The 16,270-nt window shown below is 42.5% G+C and overlaps 1 protein-coding gene across 6 annotated transcripts in view; it reads right to left on the bottom strand.

The window, feature by feature from the left end:
- Positions 1-16,270, bottom strand: part of RAD51B (RAD51 paralog B) — a 713,264-nt gene that overhangs the window by 147,799 nt on the left and 549,195 nt on the right. Inside the window, exon 11 of one of the 6 annotated variants that reach the window (XM_078853311.1) lies at positions 1,291-1,356. The exons of the other annotated variants lie outside the window; for them this stretch is intronic. Within the exon in view, the coding sequence (XP_078709437.1) occupies positions 1,307-1,356 (50 nt within the window). The 3' untranslated portion in view covers positions 1,291-1,306. The remainder of the gene's footprint in view (positions 1-1,290; positions 1,357-16,270) is intronic. 6 annotated transcript variants of the gene reach the window in all.

Genomic DNA, 16,270 nt, shown 5'->3' with positions numbered 1-16,270 from the left:
TAGTCTTTTGAGGGCTGTATAACTTTGGTCTAATTTTGGTTGTTGGGTTTAGTGTCGGGGTCCTGGGTGGTGTTGGTGGCCTTTGATATGCAGGAGGTCAGACTAGATCTAATAATCTCTTCTGGCCTTAAACTCATGCTATGATTCAGATACTATTGAAAGGGCAGATGGTTCAGCAACTTCTGCTTTTCTGACTTGTCCATATTTGTCTGTACAGCACACTAAGACTGATACTAAAACGCACAGCAGCTAAGTAAACCAACCAACCAACTCCCCAAAGAGCTGAGTATTTACAGCAGTCTCCTCTTGGAAAGTGTTATAAGATACAAGACAGAAGGACTAATTGACTTCAACCCAGGCTAGGAAATCTCTATTGTCTGGCAACTAGGAGAATAAAAAAACCCAAGAGATAAGAACTGACCTACACATAAATCTTGGAAGCAATGACTGACAGATAAAATCAACCAAGTGAAAACGAAGCCTGGTCTGCCAACTCAGTTTCCTTGCAACTTCAGTTGAACAACAGAAGAAAGGGATCATTTGTTCACATGATTCACCACGTTGCTGATTTCTTCTTCCTCAGGCTCCAACCAACCCCTTGTCCAGCAGCAGGATCAGAGATGGGGGGAAAAAATCTCATTGTGCAATCCTCTATGCCAGTCAAACAGTGGGGTACTAGAGGAGCGGGACAATTCATGGTCTGTTCCCCACATCCAGCACCAGCACCCATGGGAAAGCCTTCACACTCTAGGGGCCTTGCAGTAGCTTCACTGTTTAGAGCCCTGTAAATCATCAAGCCACCCCAAGCAGGCTGCTTTTAAGAAAGACTTACAAAAATGTAACGTACAAGATACTGAAGTGGGTGATGGAGCTCCTCCCCCAATGGAATTCTGTAGATACAGCAAATTATGGAATTCTCTTGTGTACTGTTCTTCCTGTTTGCCATTAATAAAGTTAGTATAATACTGTGGGTGTTTACATATGCATCACACAGCAGCTTCCCCCCATGACAACCTAAAGGTATTCCTCTCCCCAAAACATACAAGTATACTACACTGCAGAAGCCCCTGGAAGAGTTTGTATCTAAGGTTAAAATATGAATATACTACTGAAACCATCAGAAATAATCTTAAAGACACAAACAGGAATATATTTGGAAGCAGCCAGCCTTAACTGTCTGTTACAGTCAGTGAAACAACATGCAAAGAGCTCAAGTTGATAGCCCACCAGTTTGTTCTGAATTACGCTTAACTGTAGGCTGCAACAAGACAAACAAAAACCACAGGTGACCTGATTTGCAGCTCATTCAGAGCATCCCCAGGAGAACGTCCATCTGTTCGCAATGGATATTTCTGCCTAAAGAAAAAAATATTACGCTTCAGAATCTTAAAATAAATCCTCCCAAAAGTCCCCACTTCCTGTTCTGTTAACAGTCACCAAACCAGAAGAGTGGCACTCACTCTCAGTCACATAAGTGCATGTGTGCATGAGCGCATTTAACTGGAGGGGTGGTATGTGCACATGCTCACGTATGCCTATCTAAGAGATTGAGTACATGAAAGTATAATTTCTCTCTCCCTTTTGCTCTAATTTTTCTTTTTAAAGATAGTTTTGTGTTTGTGAAAAATGGCAGATTGTGGATTTTGGATACTGAAATCCATTATTTATCGTCAGAATAGGTACAGTATGGACAACAGCTGTGCAAGCTTCCATCACATCAGGTCCAGCCAATCCACCTCATCACTGACCTCTGGGGTAATAGGAGTTCAGTCTCCACGGAAGCCCACAGGAGCTACCAGCACTGACACATAATCACATCCCATCTGTTCTATCACAGCCCCAGGATTCTCTAGCACCCCCTACTTTATACTACAGCCAGAGGTCAAGGTGGGCTGGCTCATGGCAGCATGGTGAAATGGTACTTTTTCATGGTGCTTGCAAATTGTGCTCTCAAATTTCAGCTTTCATTAAAAAAAAAAAAGGTTTCTAGCCCTATGCTTGCAATGACACTGTGAACTGAGTGCAACCAACCCAGTGATGCCTGCCAGAGTCTGTAGATGGCCGGAAACAAGTTCCCCCAAACTGGCTTCTACATCCCAATTTGATCCCCTTGTGGCAGCTTTCCGTAATATTCTCCCTATTTGTTTGGCTTTTATTTCCCTGCCATGCTACTCTCCCTTTCTTCCAAACTTAAAGCTTTTTAAAAGTTGTTCTGCTCTCCTAAGGTTTCCTCTAAAGCCCACTGAATCAATGGGAGTCTTTTCACTGACTTTGCTGGGCTTTGGATCAAGCCCCTACTACTATGCAGATTGGTTCTCTTGCTGTTCAAGTGCAGGCCATCCAATACCTACAGCTCCTCTCTCCATAGACACAATAGAACTGCTCTGAAAATCCAGGTCTCTCTACCTTCAGCCAGATATCTTCCTCCATAATCCTGCTTCTTGCTTCATTTCTTTGCCGTTGGATCTGGCAATTTCTCAAAGGTCACACCTGTGCTTTTATCTCATTCTTGGTCCAGATCTCTGAAGTCGTCTACGATTCTTTTCAATAAGCTGCTGATTGTGTCATGAGTACCAGTGGGGGCAATGATGAGCGGGTTTTCTGGAGCTGCCTTCGTGATACTAATGTTCACATCACACCTCCAGTTCTCATTCTTGATATGTAGCACATAATGTTCAGTTGGGTTATTTTGGTGCTAATAAGGCTCAGTTGGGTTCCAGACCACACCAAGAATAGGACCCTCACTCATTTCTGATGTTGCATTGCAATACTATGGAGGTTGTGGCATTGTTGCCTTATTATTCTGTCAAAGAGAAAACAGAGATCCGCTTTGCTTATGGGTGCCTAATGCTGACAATGCAAGGCACTATTGTATTATGCAGTGCTGTACTGCCAGGGGTGCCATCCATCACAGCTGATACTAAACAGACATTCCTTTCTGCTTTTCTCAAATTGATGGTCTGGGTGGAACTTAAAGATCCCAGGGCAATTTACAAAGAGTTGAGGATGAATACAGTATTCTAGCCAACATTCAAAACCAGCTAAGACAGGAAAGGCTGTCTATAAGTCATTGCTAAAGACAGAATGACTGCCATGTAAATCATGCTGGGATACTGGAGGCAATAAAAGATACTAAATAAAATCACTGTCCTGGTTTGTTAAAAGAATGCCCAAAACAGGGTTCTCAGAGACTATATCTTACTTGGTGATTCCTGAAAGGAAGCCATTCAAAATGGATTTACTATCTTGAAATCCTGATAGTCAATTTGGAGGCTTAAAATAAATCTCTGAAACATATTAAGCAGGTGAGTGGGATTTCAGCTTCATCTTTTACCCACACCTTATCTTGGCCCTAGCTAATGACTTCCTACTAGTCATCAACTAAGCCCCAACTTCCTCCATCAGACCCACCTGTATTTAATATACCTTAAAAGGAAAATAATAGGGTGTGTCTGAGTTTTGGACAAGGAATAGTTTTACTGAGCATTAATATAAAACAAAATCAAAAACAAAAAAAGGCTAGGAGACAGGGAGGGAAGTTGTTTCTATCTGTTTCAGAGGAAAGCCTAGAGAAATATGTGGAATGGTCACTTCAACACTCCTGGGCATATTTTATTTCAGGCATACCTGAAATCAGGCAGATTAACAAAATTACTGCTTTAAATTTTGGCAAAAACCAACTGGAAAAGGTGGAAGTTGCTGAAAGCACTTCAGGTCCTTCACCTCTGTTCCCAACACACCTATCTTTCACTATTGTACAGTCACAATAAATGATGTTTACTCATAAGAGACTGCCCAATCCTCAAATGTTCTGCACCATCAGGTCTGATAAGCTTTCAAGGGGCTTGTGGAATGCTGCTTCTGTGTTGGAAATGTTTCAGAGTAACAGCCGTGTTAGTCTGTATTCGCAAAAAGAAAAGGAGTACTTGTGGCACCTTACAGACTAACCAATTTATTTGAGCATGAGCTTTCGTGAGCTACAGCTCACTTCATCGGATGCATACCGTGGAAACTGCAGAAGACATTATATACACACAGAGACCATGAAACAATACCTCCTCCCACCCCACTGTCCTGCTGGTAATAGCTTATCTAAAGTGATCATCAAGTTGGGCCATTTCCAGCACAAATCCAGGTTTTTTCACCCTCCCCCCCCCACACACACACACAAACTCACTCTCCTTCTGGTAATAGCTCATCCAAAGTGACCACTCTCTGCATAATGTGTATGATAATCAAGGTGGGCCATTTCCTGTACAAATCCAGGTTCTCTCACTCCCTCACCCCCCTCCAAAAACCACAAACACAAACTCACTCTCCTGCTCATAATAGCTTATCCAAAGTGATCACTCTCCCTACAATGTGCATGATAATCAAGGTAGGCCATTTCCAGAACAAATCCAGGTTTTCTCACCCCACCCCCCCCCACCCCCATACACACACAGACTCACTCTCCTGCTGGTAATAGCTTATCTAAAGTGATCATCAAGTTGGGCCATTTCCAGCACAAATCCAGGTTTTCTCACCCTCCGCGCCCCCACCCCCCCACAAACTCACTCTCCTGCTGGTAATAGCCCATCCAAAGTGACCACTCTCTTCACAATGTGTATGATAATCAAGGTGGGCCATTTCCTGCACAAATCCAGGTTCTCTCACCCCCTCACTCCCCTCCAAAAACCACACACACAAACTCACTCTCCTGCTGGTAATAGCTTATCCAAAGTGACCACTCTCCCTACAATAAGAAAAGGAGTACTTGTGGCACCTTAGAGACTAACCAATTTATTAGAGCATAAGCTTTCGTGAGCTACAGCTCACTTCCTCAGATGCATATCGTGGAAACCTGTCATTATGCAAGGCACTGCATTTAGCCGTATGGAGTGGAAATCTATCAACTGCATGAAAAAACTTGTACAGTGTTTCCACGATATGCATCTGAGGAAGTGAGCTGTAGCTCACGAAAGCTTATGCTCTAATAAATTGGTTAGTCTCTAAGGTGCCACAAGTACTCCTTTTCTTTTTGCGAATACAGACTAACACGGCTGTTACTCTGAAATCTCCCTACAATGTGCATGATAATCAAGGTGGGCCATTTCCAGCACAAATCCAGGTTTTCTCACCCCCCCACCCCCATACACACACAAACTCACTCTCCTGCTGGTAATAGCTCATCCAAAGTGACCACTTTCCCTACGATGTGCATGGTAATCAAGGTGGGCCATTTCCAGCACAAATCCAGGCTTTCTCACCCCCCCCCCCCCCGGGAAACACACACACACACAAACTCACTCTCCTGCTGGCAATAGTTCATCCAAACTGACCACTCTCCAAGTTTAAATCCAAGTTTAACCAGACCGTCTGGGGGGGAGGAGGGGTTAGGAAAAAACAAGGGGAAATAGGCTACCTTGTATAATGACTTAGCCACTCCCAGTCTCTATTTAAGCCTAAATTAACATAAACACCACCTATACCGGAAACCTACTGACCGCTATTCCTACCTACATGCCTCGAGCTTTCACCCTGACCATACCACACGATCCATCCTCTACAGCCAAGCTCTGCGATACAACCGCATTTGCTCCAACCCCTCAGACAGAGACAAACACCTACAAGATCTCTGTCAAGCTTTCTTACAACTACAATACCCACCTGCGGAAGTGAAGAAACAGATTGATAGAGCCAGAAGAGTTCCCAGAAGTCACCTACTACAGGACAGGCCTAACAAAGAAAATAACAGAACGCCACTAGCCGTCACCTTCAGCCCCCAACTAAAACCCCTCCAACGCATTATTAAGGATCTACAACCTATCCTGAAGGATGACCCAACACTTTCACAAATCTTGGGAGACAGGCCAGTCCTTGCTTACAGACAGCCCCGCAACCTGAAGCAAATACTCACCAGCAACCACATACCACACAACAGTACCACTAACCCAGGAACCTATCCTTGCAACAAAGCCCGTTGCCAACTGTGCCCACATATCTATTCAGGGGACACCATCACAGGGCCTAATAACATCAGCCACACTATCAGAGGCTCGTTCACCTGCTCATCCACTAATGTGATATATGCCATCATGTGCCAGCAATGCCCCTCTGCCATGTACATTGGTCAAACTGGACAGTCTCTACATAAAAGAATAAATGGACACAAATCAGATGTCAAGAATTATAATATTCATAAACCAGTCGGAGAACACTTCAATCTCTCTGGTCACGCAATCACAGACATGAAGGTCGCTATCTTACAACAAAAAAACTTCAAATCCAGACTCCAGCGAGAAACTGCTGAATTGGAATTCATTTGCAAATTGGATACTATTAATTTAGGCTTAAATAGAGACTGGGAGTGGCTAAGTCATTATGCAAGGTAGCCTATTTCCCCTTGTTTTTTCCTAACCCCTCCTCCCCCCCAGACATTCTGGTTAAACTTGGATTTAAACTTGGAGAGTGGTCAGTTTGGATGAGCTATTGCCAGCAGGAGAGTGAGTTTGTGTGTGTGTGTGTGCGTTTCCCCGGGGGGGGGGGGGGGGGTTAGAAAGCCTGGATTTGTGCTGGACATGGCCCACCTTGATTACCATGTACATTGTAGGGAGAGCGGTCACTTTGGATGAGCTATTACCAGCAGGAGAGTGAGTTTGTGTGTGTATGGGGGTGGGGGGGTGAGAGAACCTGGATTTGTGCTGGAAATGGCCCACCTTGATTATCATGCACATTGTAGGGAGAGTGGTCACTTTGGATGGGCTAGTACCAGCAGGAGAGTGAGTTGGGGGGGGGGTAGGGGGCGGAGGGTGAGAAAACCTGGATTTGTGCTGGAAATGGCCCAACTTGATGATCACTTTAGATAAGCTATTACCAGCAGGACAGTGGGGTGGGAGGAGGTATTGTTTCATGGTCTCTGTGTGTATATAATGTCTTCTGCAGTTTCCACGGTATGCATCCGATGAAGTGAGCTGTAGCTCACGAAAGCTCATGCTCAAATAAATTGGTTAGTCTCTAAGGTGCCACAAGTACTCCTTTTGTGTTGGAAATGTAAGCAGAGTCAGGATGGGCTCCACCCTGACATCTGGTGGTGAGGTGTGGCAAGTTGTGGAAAAGAACTTCAGGGGCTGATCTCATTTGCATAGGCACACCCACCCCGCCTAGAATGAGGCCATAACTGCCCAAATGGTCACTTTGGCTGTTGTGGGATCCCCAGTGTCTCTGTTATTGGGGTGGGAAGAATAAATTGTTATTACCCTGATTATGGGAACTGTGCTTGGAACTGTACTTGGCCTTTTGTTATGATGGAGGGACTCACCATCAACTGAGTAGCACTCGCTAGGCAAGGGACATGGGTTCCAAAACTCTGTGAATTGAGAGAGACTTGAGATAGGTATTAGTACCTGGTGGTGTGGGTCCCTTTGTGAGGGCCTGAAGCACCCATTGCACCTCTGTCTCTCTCCACTGTGGAATGTCAGAGCTAATTTTGTGTCTATTAAGAGTCTTGCTACAGGTACTGTGCTGCATTCACTTTGGGCTTATGGTGCCCCAGCACTAAGGCTCCCACTACTATGAGCTGAAATCACTGAGAACTGAAGTCACTGAGCACTGTGTCAAGTAGTGGGGAGCCGGAAGATCTAGAGTGCAGCGGTGCTGTTCGTGGATAGGCTGGCGGAGTGTTCGTGAGACGGCGAGGTGAGCAGAGCGGTTCGTGAGACGGTGAGCTGTGCAGAGCGGAGCCAGTCGTGGTGGAGCGGAGCTGTTCATGAGACAGCGGTGTGTTCGTGAGACGGCGAGCTGAGCAGAGCTGTTCGTGAGACAGCGGTGTGTTCATGAGACGGCGAGCTGTGCAGAGCGGAGCCAGTCGTGGTGGAGCAGAGCCGTTCGTGAGACAGCATAGCAGAGCAGAGCCCTGTGGGGCAGTCAGCTTCAGGACACGTAAGGTGCCCCTTACCTCTTTCCCCCCCCCACAGGCACATTTTAGCCAGACTGGGGAGTAACACTCTGCAGATGAACTTTTGAACTCTGGGGCTGGACTTTTTTGGACTTTGGGTGATTTGTGGATTGCTGGACTCAAGAGACGTTTGGGGTCTGGGACTCAAGAACCCGAGGGAAAGGATGTGGCCCAATTTTCTGGGGTGGGTCTTTGCTCATGGTTTGGTTAATGAACACTAGTTGTGGTGTTTCCCCAATTTAATACTGATGTTGTTTACCTCATGTTATTAAAGATTCTCTACTACACCGAGACTCTGTGCTTGCGAGAGGGGAAGTATTGCCTCTTTGAGGCGCCCAGGGGGTGTGTAAGATTTTCCCAGGTCACTGGGTGGGGGCTCGAGCCAATTTTGCATTTGTTTTGATGAGAGGGAGCCCCTGTGTACTGAACCCGGCCCTTGCTGCTATCAACTTGGCCTGGCAGAAGGGTTACAGAAAGAAGATGTGGCCTGGGGCCACGGAGAAAAGAGTCAAGATTCCTTGAGGGAACCAGTCCTGTTCCATCCAGCCTCCGAAAGGATTGGCAACTTCCTCTCCTTTTTTAGCCTGTGTGGGAAGTCATTCAAGTCCTTTGAAGCAAATGGGATTTATGCAAATGTTTAAATGCTTTGCTGAATTGGGGCTTAAACCACAAAAGACGTCAGTTGCAAGTCCAATCCTGTATGCTATGGCCAGATCACCCTCCAGGTTCTCTTGAAGATTCGCCAACACCTGGCTTATCTATGTATCTACTTACATGGCTCTGATCATTGTAGAACCTAAGCAACTCACATACACAACTGAATATACTCACAACACCTCTGTGAGCCAGGGAGGTATTACTCACATTTCATAGATATGAAAAATGGGGCACAGAGAAGTGAAATGACCTGTCTAGGGTCACACACAAAATCTGTGGCAGAGATGGAAACTGAAGCCAGATGTTCTTAGGATTTAACCACAAGACCATCCTTCCTCTACTACTGATCATAGCTGGGGCACATTCAAGGAGGAGTTTTTCATGGTTAATGCTGAATTTTGAGGCTTTTAAAAACAAAATTAAACCAGAACTAGTGATAGGTATATGTTTTAGTGGTTGCAGTAACAAACTATTTGCCTATGGCACTGAGAACCAGCTCCTCCCACTGGATCCACTGGAATCTGGCACCATCCCAATCTGCCCTCCCAGATATTGTCCCAATCCTTCTCAAGCCTGCTCAGGCCTGGGGACGGCCGCACACTGACCCTGCCTTCCAGGGCCGGGGCTCCACCCAATTCCTTTCATGCTTACCACAACTCTCCTCCTCCAAACTGAGGCCTGCTGCACACAGTCCCAATTCCTCCCTCTCACCCTGCAGGATGTTTCTCAAAATATTAAAGATGATGCAGTTTGGCATGTTATCACTGGGCCATTACCTGACTGGTCTGTACATGTAAATATCAGTAATCACATTGCAAACCCCAGTCACTCCCTGGTTTTCTCCCGCCTGAACCTTTCCAGAGTGAGAGAGCACAGGAGTTTGACAAATTTATGTAAAAGTCCTTGGGATGCTGTCTGGCAGATGATGAAAAGACTTTACCATGCAATTGAAATTCTCTATTCCAAAACAATCACTTTAAACCTGTTAATTATACACAGCAAACTCACTCAGACCTCCAGAATAGGAATCCAGTTGTTTATCGGTGAGAGCCAAGCCTCTAAAAGCTGGCTCGCACAGCACTACACATGCTTTGTGTTGGGTAAATTAGTTTCAGGAAGAGAATCAAAATTAATTAAAACCACATGGAGATCCACTCCCTCTCCCCCCCCGCCCCCCTCCCCGTATCCCCCACCAGGAGACAGAGGCCAGTTCAGTCTAATTTAGTCCAGTGTTTTTGTTTCCTAAAGTCTCAATCTTGGGTTCAGTCCATTAATAGACTGCAGCTGATTTTAATCTAGATGAACTCAAGCCTTCTCTCCCCTTTGGTTTTAAAAAGATTAAAAATTGCGTATTATATAAATAGGGGAAAATGAAAAAAGATACCCGAAAGAGTAAGAAATCTGCTCTTCATTAGCCAACTTGCTGAACAAGCCCATTATCCAAGTGCAGCTGAGGAATGGGAGTTGTGGGGGGAGAAGAAAACATACAAACAACCAAATATTCTAGTGATACTATGCCCAAATGCTCTGGTGATGGGAACTGTAGTAATGACTGACAATAACAACCAAAATGACAGATGTTAAAAAGATTCCAAAGATGGGGAACTGGATGACCCAAAGACTGGTTTGAGAGTTTTTCATCTTCTGGTTGGTTAAATTCAGACTCGGTTGGTAGTGACTGAAAGCTTTTATCCTCTGATGTCTATTTGGTGGCCAAAGTGAAGTGTGTTTGTGGTATTAGACTACCTCCTAGTGGATAGGTGTCAATATAAAAAAGCTGCCATTATTACTGGAGCTGTCTTCCTTGCAGGCAACCTCAGGAGACAGACATGTCCTTTGAAGAGGGAGACTAAACTACCTAGATGTAATCCACTCTGACAAATTGGGGGTTCTGTCAGTACCACTTCTGAATCCTGGTTGATTTTATGAAATTTTATCATGAAATTACTATGTCATGGAAAGCCTATACGGATATGGATCTCCCAGGAGTTAGTAAGGTTGAGTCATGTCTCTGGCAGGTCAGAGACAATGGTGCATAATCAGCATTTAACTATCCTCTATTCAAAGTAAAACATGTTGGAACAATGGATTTGTTCTACTTGGAAGAAGACATTTCCTCCTCTTGCCTGAAGGGAGGGGAGTTTGGAAGTAATGTTTGGAAGTAAAGTAAAGTAAAAGTTTGGAAGTAAACTAAGAAACAGAACAGAAGAAACAGGTGACCCCAACAGGACAGGAGTCTATAAAGGGACTCTTGGAAGGAATGGGAGAGAGAGCCATTCAGCACCAGATTAAGATTACGCAGGCAAAAGAGGAAGGGTAGGCAAGTGGGTGGAGAACCTGGCCTGACCTAGTGAGGGACATAGTGTTTATGATGTTTTATATGATCTATATTCTCCTGTGCTTTACCTGTTAAGTAAAAAGCATAAAGTTAATAGATTAAACAAAATGTGTGTGTGTGTGTGTGTGTGTGTGTGAGAGAGTGAGTGTGTGTGTTGACTGCTTCACAACTACTGCATACCCTGGAGAGAGTTAAACTGTAAACCACAAAGGCCGGTGCCAGATAGTACAGAAGAAGCAAAACACAACCAAAACCAAACATCATAATGCATCTATTGAAATGCTGCTAGCCGTTATATATAACCTTTCCTCTCCTTCTCTCCAAGGAAGCCAATATGGAACAGCTCTAATGAGTATTGAATAGAAAAAGCAAACTAGCACACTGAAAGAGGTATACAAGAGAATCTTCTTTTTTGGTAATAAGAAAAGGAGTACTTGTGGCACCTTAGAGACTAACCAATTTATTTGAGCATAAGCTTTCGTGAGCTAAAGCTCACTTCACTTCATCGGATGCATCCGATGAAGTGAGCTGTAGCTCACGAAAGCTTATGCTCAAATAAATTGGTTAGTCTCTAAGGTGCCACAAGTACTCCTTTTCTTTTTGCAAATACAGACTAACACGGCTGTTACTCTGAAACCTATTTTTTGGTAATGTGCCAGCTGATATAAGGTGCACAGAGGCTATGGGACAACTGTTAGATGACAATGGAAAAGAATGACAGAGTCACTTCTACCACAGTTCCTCATTATTACAGCCATATGCTAATGTTATATGTAGATCCTGATACACATAACCATCACACACTCATTATATAATTATGATAAAAGTATTTTAGTATTTATGGCCCCAAATTAGATTCAATTGGTTTTTTTAAAGACACATTCAATTTTTTCTTTTTCTCATGGTGTCACTGCAGGACAGAGTTAAGGTTACCTGGGTGCCCTAACTGGGCATTTCTATATCTTAACATGTCTGGATTTCTTTTAAGTTTAACCATAACTCTGAATTGCCTGGGTTTAATCTTGCTTGTTTCTGGGATAATTACAACAACCCTGTAATGTATTTTACCCTAAATGACTCATACATACTCTGAAACTTAACACTCTCTTAACATAGATTTTGTCTAGAAATGTCATTGTATATTTTTATTTAACGATATCATACCTAACCAGTAAAAGAATGCTATCAGGTGACACTTCTAATGATCTGAAGGTTGGTAATATAAACCTTAAATTATCTTTTTAAAATTTATAATTTTTAAGACCAGATTCACCAGTATGCTCTGCTGCTTTATGCCATTCTGGAGAAACACTAAGCAACCATAGCATACTGGGTGGTTAAGCACAAAACAGCCAGTGTCAAGGTCAGTTTACCTTTCCCTCGTGTCTTTCACATTCTCCTGCTCAGACCCACCCCTAAATGCCTTATTCCTTCTTTACCCCCTATATTCCCCTGCACACACACACACACCAAATTCCACCTCCATTCCCTTGAAAATACACATCCCCATTTCCCCCCTCATTCTTCTGTGTGCATATACAGTGCTAGTTTCCCTCATTCACCTGCCCTCCCTTGTTGAATAGAGTGAGTGCAATGCATTTTTTAAAAAAATAAATATTTAGGATTGATGGTAATTTTTGCCATTATTTTTCATAATGTAACGTTTATCTGTCAGTAGTGGCTGTTGTATAAAAGGTCCTCCTTCAGAGAAATTTATGAAGAATTGCCCTCTTTCCAAATGGCCACTACCTTCACAACCAGAGTGAAGCCAAGTTGCCAGGAGACTGAGAATAACACTGTGAAGAGCAGTGAATAGTGATGGTGGTCATGTTTGCTAAGAACAACCTGTGATCTCAGTCCCAATGAGAACAAAAGGATGGCAACCATTCTGAAAGAGGACAGTTCTTTATGGAATTCTTTGTAATAGAACATTATTCTTCAGTCTCTGCTGTAGGAGAAACTTTCACCAAGAAAACTGGCAAAAATGACTTTTCATCCATTAAAAATGTCAAATGTAGCCTATGCATAAAGATTTCAGTGAATTTTAATTATATGCAGGAGATATCAAGAGTCTATTATTAACATTATTTAAAAAATCTGACATTGGATGCTAATTTTTTTTAAAGGATCCATTTAAAAATTAATTATAAGTCAAACTGATTAACAGATTCACTAGTGAATTCCAGGAAGTTCATTCTGTACTTAGAGTAAGTGCTGTAATTTTGGAGTGAATATGCTGTATTTTCCCACACAACAAAGACGTTGGATACTTTAAGTGCAAACCTCATCTCTACCTTAACAATGGAGCTGCAACAGATATCTGCATAATATAATAAAGGTATTGGTACTGAATAATAAATACATTAGTAGATTTACGTGCAGGAATTATGTTATCCTGTCAAGTTTGCCTGGACTACAATCAGTTACTTCAACTCTGTCATATACAAACTTTTAATGTCTGTCTGTCAGAGTGCTAACATGCATGGATGTGCAGCAGTAAATTTTCACTCTGTTCTAGCAAGGTATATGTAACTAGAAAGCCGTTGTAGGAGATCACTGTACATTTTATTTGTGTAGCTTTTTCTGAGTTTGACTGCTAGGGAATATTTTTGTGTGTGGGTGGCTGTGGGAAGGGTGGACAGCTGGGTGAAAGTCTATGACAAAAGGAATCTTGTCCCATTTCCTGCCTGTGTTTCATTCACTAATGAGTGTTGTTCTGGGTCATTCTCAAGATTTCTTCATCTGTTGTCTTGTCTGTAACAAGGGGCACCTCAGCAGTGGAAGTGTTGTCAGCCTGTCTTGAGATTTTTATTATGCTGCCTCCACTGTAGCTGTGTTGGATTCTAAGTGCTTGGCTATAAAACAAAGCTATATTTTTGTGTGCTTTTTTTGGATAACATGAGGGAAGGACTAAGTTCAGATACGTTTGCTAGAGTGAGCTGTTTCTACTTTCTTGTAATAAATGCATATCTCAACATCTAATAATAAACTGAGATAAGGATTTTCTGTGGCTTTCCTGAATGTGATTTTTGTTGGAGGGAGAATGTAAATTACATGTAGTGAATCTCTCCTGTCCTCTCTCTATGGAGTATTCTACTGATTCCATTAGTATATCCCCAACATTACATAGCAGAAACCTGTGAATCTGTTGTAACCAAATTTCTCCTGTAGCAATGTCCTTATAACTAGCCTGTGGATACAAAAACCACTGTTCCTTCAGGAATCGTTATATGGTTTGAAGGAAAGTGTCATTTATTAGATTGTTTTTTCCATGAGATCAGTTTGCTGTCATCATCATTTTACAATGCACCTTGAAAAGTTTCCTCCTGGCAACCAGTTTATTCTTTGATCTGGGATTCATTTAAAAAAGGCTTCTCTGTATCTTCAGGCAGGTTTCAGGAGGGTGCCCCAGAGCATGATATTCTGTGAACAGGCCTGGTTCCTTTATAAGAACCCCAATTAAAGTAGCCTTGTGCTGTATTCATGTTTTATGTGAGGATGAAAACCAAATTTGTGCTGGTTTCAGCACATACAGGAGAGGCCCTTGAGAATTCCTCCATTGTGCCTTCATCTACATGTAAAGAGTGGATCACAGCACCACGCTGCAGACTGAGTAAAGTCTGTATCTGAGAGCACAGTGTGTGCTTTTGGGCAGAAATGCCTATTAATTTGTATTTAAAATGGTGCTTGGCTCAGTCTTCCTCTTCTTCTGTTCCATACAACTACCCTCTCTCTTCATTTAAATCCCTCTGCAAGACTCTCCCCAGAAGCCTTTCAATGGTATTCCACCAAAGAAATGAAAGGATCAAAATAATCTCCCACTTGACTCTGTTTTGAAATTGGACCTTGCAATCTCTGGTCATCTGGTATGTTATATAGCTGCACAGAAATGTCTGTCTGTGATAAGTCTAATTCAGTAGAAAAGTGATAAAATTGGTCTCTAGAAAGAAAGTCACAGTGTTGTTGCTTCCCCCTGAAGCTCCTTCAGAAAAATGCATGGAGGCAGCATTTCAACAAAAGGCTGCAAATACCAGTAAGTATAGAACACTGAAGAGCAGTTCTACTCTGAGAAGTAACAATGCCAAAATGGCACCTCTTTCCTCAACAAATCTGTTCTCTGAATGTAGTCAGAATTTTATCTACTGACTTCAGTGATGATCAGTTTGTGCTACTAATTACTCCTGTTCGCTCTACAAAGCCAACACAGCTAAGAGAGATCAAAACTGGGTTTGATCTCTATTGAGCATCTTCAACAGAACTGTTTATTAAGTCCCAATCAAAAAACAAACCAGGAAAGTGTGAATTTAAAGCAAAGGCATTACTGAGGGCATAAGTGAAAGACAATGGAATTGCATACCTGATACTGTGGGCATAATTTGGCCTGCAGAAACTTTATTATTGGTGATGGTATAGAAGAAGGAAAGAGCCCACCTTCACTCTCAGAGACCAAGAGGGTGTGCAGAGTTGCCAATTAAAAAAAAATCACTTGTAAATTGAGCACATTTGTATATTGAGCACAATGTCATTTTTCAGTTACTTTTCAGTAAACAATCACATTTTAAGTTCCAGTAATGTAAAAAAGATGAGTCTGGACGGACCTTCTGTCTCCACTTCTCCATCTAGATTTTCCATGTCCTACTTGCACTTTCAAATCTAACATTTTGAAGCAAAGAATAATTTGTTTCCAGAAGGCTAACTCCTTAGGTGGGTGGTCTCAGTTCAATTTATTCTTTAATTTTATTTTCCAGGGCAGTAAGAGTTTTCTTTCCATGTTCTGTGTTGAACTTTGTGGTTTTATTTTAGAACCACAATGCCCAGACTATAACATGGTACATTTGTTTAATTTTTCCAATAGTCTTAAACATGGCCTTTAGGTAGATCAATCACATATACACATTATAGTACATAATGTGCTTTTAACACATTAGAAGTATAATCTAGACATATAATTTGAGCTCAGCTACAATCCTTATGGTTTGATCAGTTTTGTATACTATAAGGATATCCTGACCCATTTTTAAAATATTCCTTAAGTGGAAATCATAAGATTGACTCTCTTAATTGTTTCATGGGAATCTCCCCATCCTCTCTTGATAATGCTTTCCACTTTGATGGTAGCATACTACCTTATTTTGTTTTTTTTAATTGATTAGCTCAATCTGTTTGCACTTAAACACCCACATTAGCTGAAGGATGCTGATATGCTCTTCAGTTTGCGTGTTTTTGACATGTGTTTGCTATTCACCTGGCTACTGAAACATCCGCAGAATCCTAATGTAACAAGCAACTTGCTAAACCACTGAGTTATGAGCTTTAGCAAGCAAACTCCCCAAACCCAT

This window comes from Lepidochelys kempii, chromosome 6, assembly GCF_965140285.1.
Source record: "Lepidochelys kempii isolate rLepKem1 chromosome 6, rLepKem1.hap1, whole genome shotgun sequence".
In the NCBI taxonomy this organism is placed as follows: Eukaryota; Metazoa; Chordata; order Testudines; family Cheloniidae; genus Lepidochelys; species Lepidochelys kempii.
The sequence above is the reverse complement of the archived record's forward strand: the minus strand, read 5'-3'. Positions and strand labels throughout refer to the sequence as shown.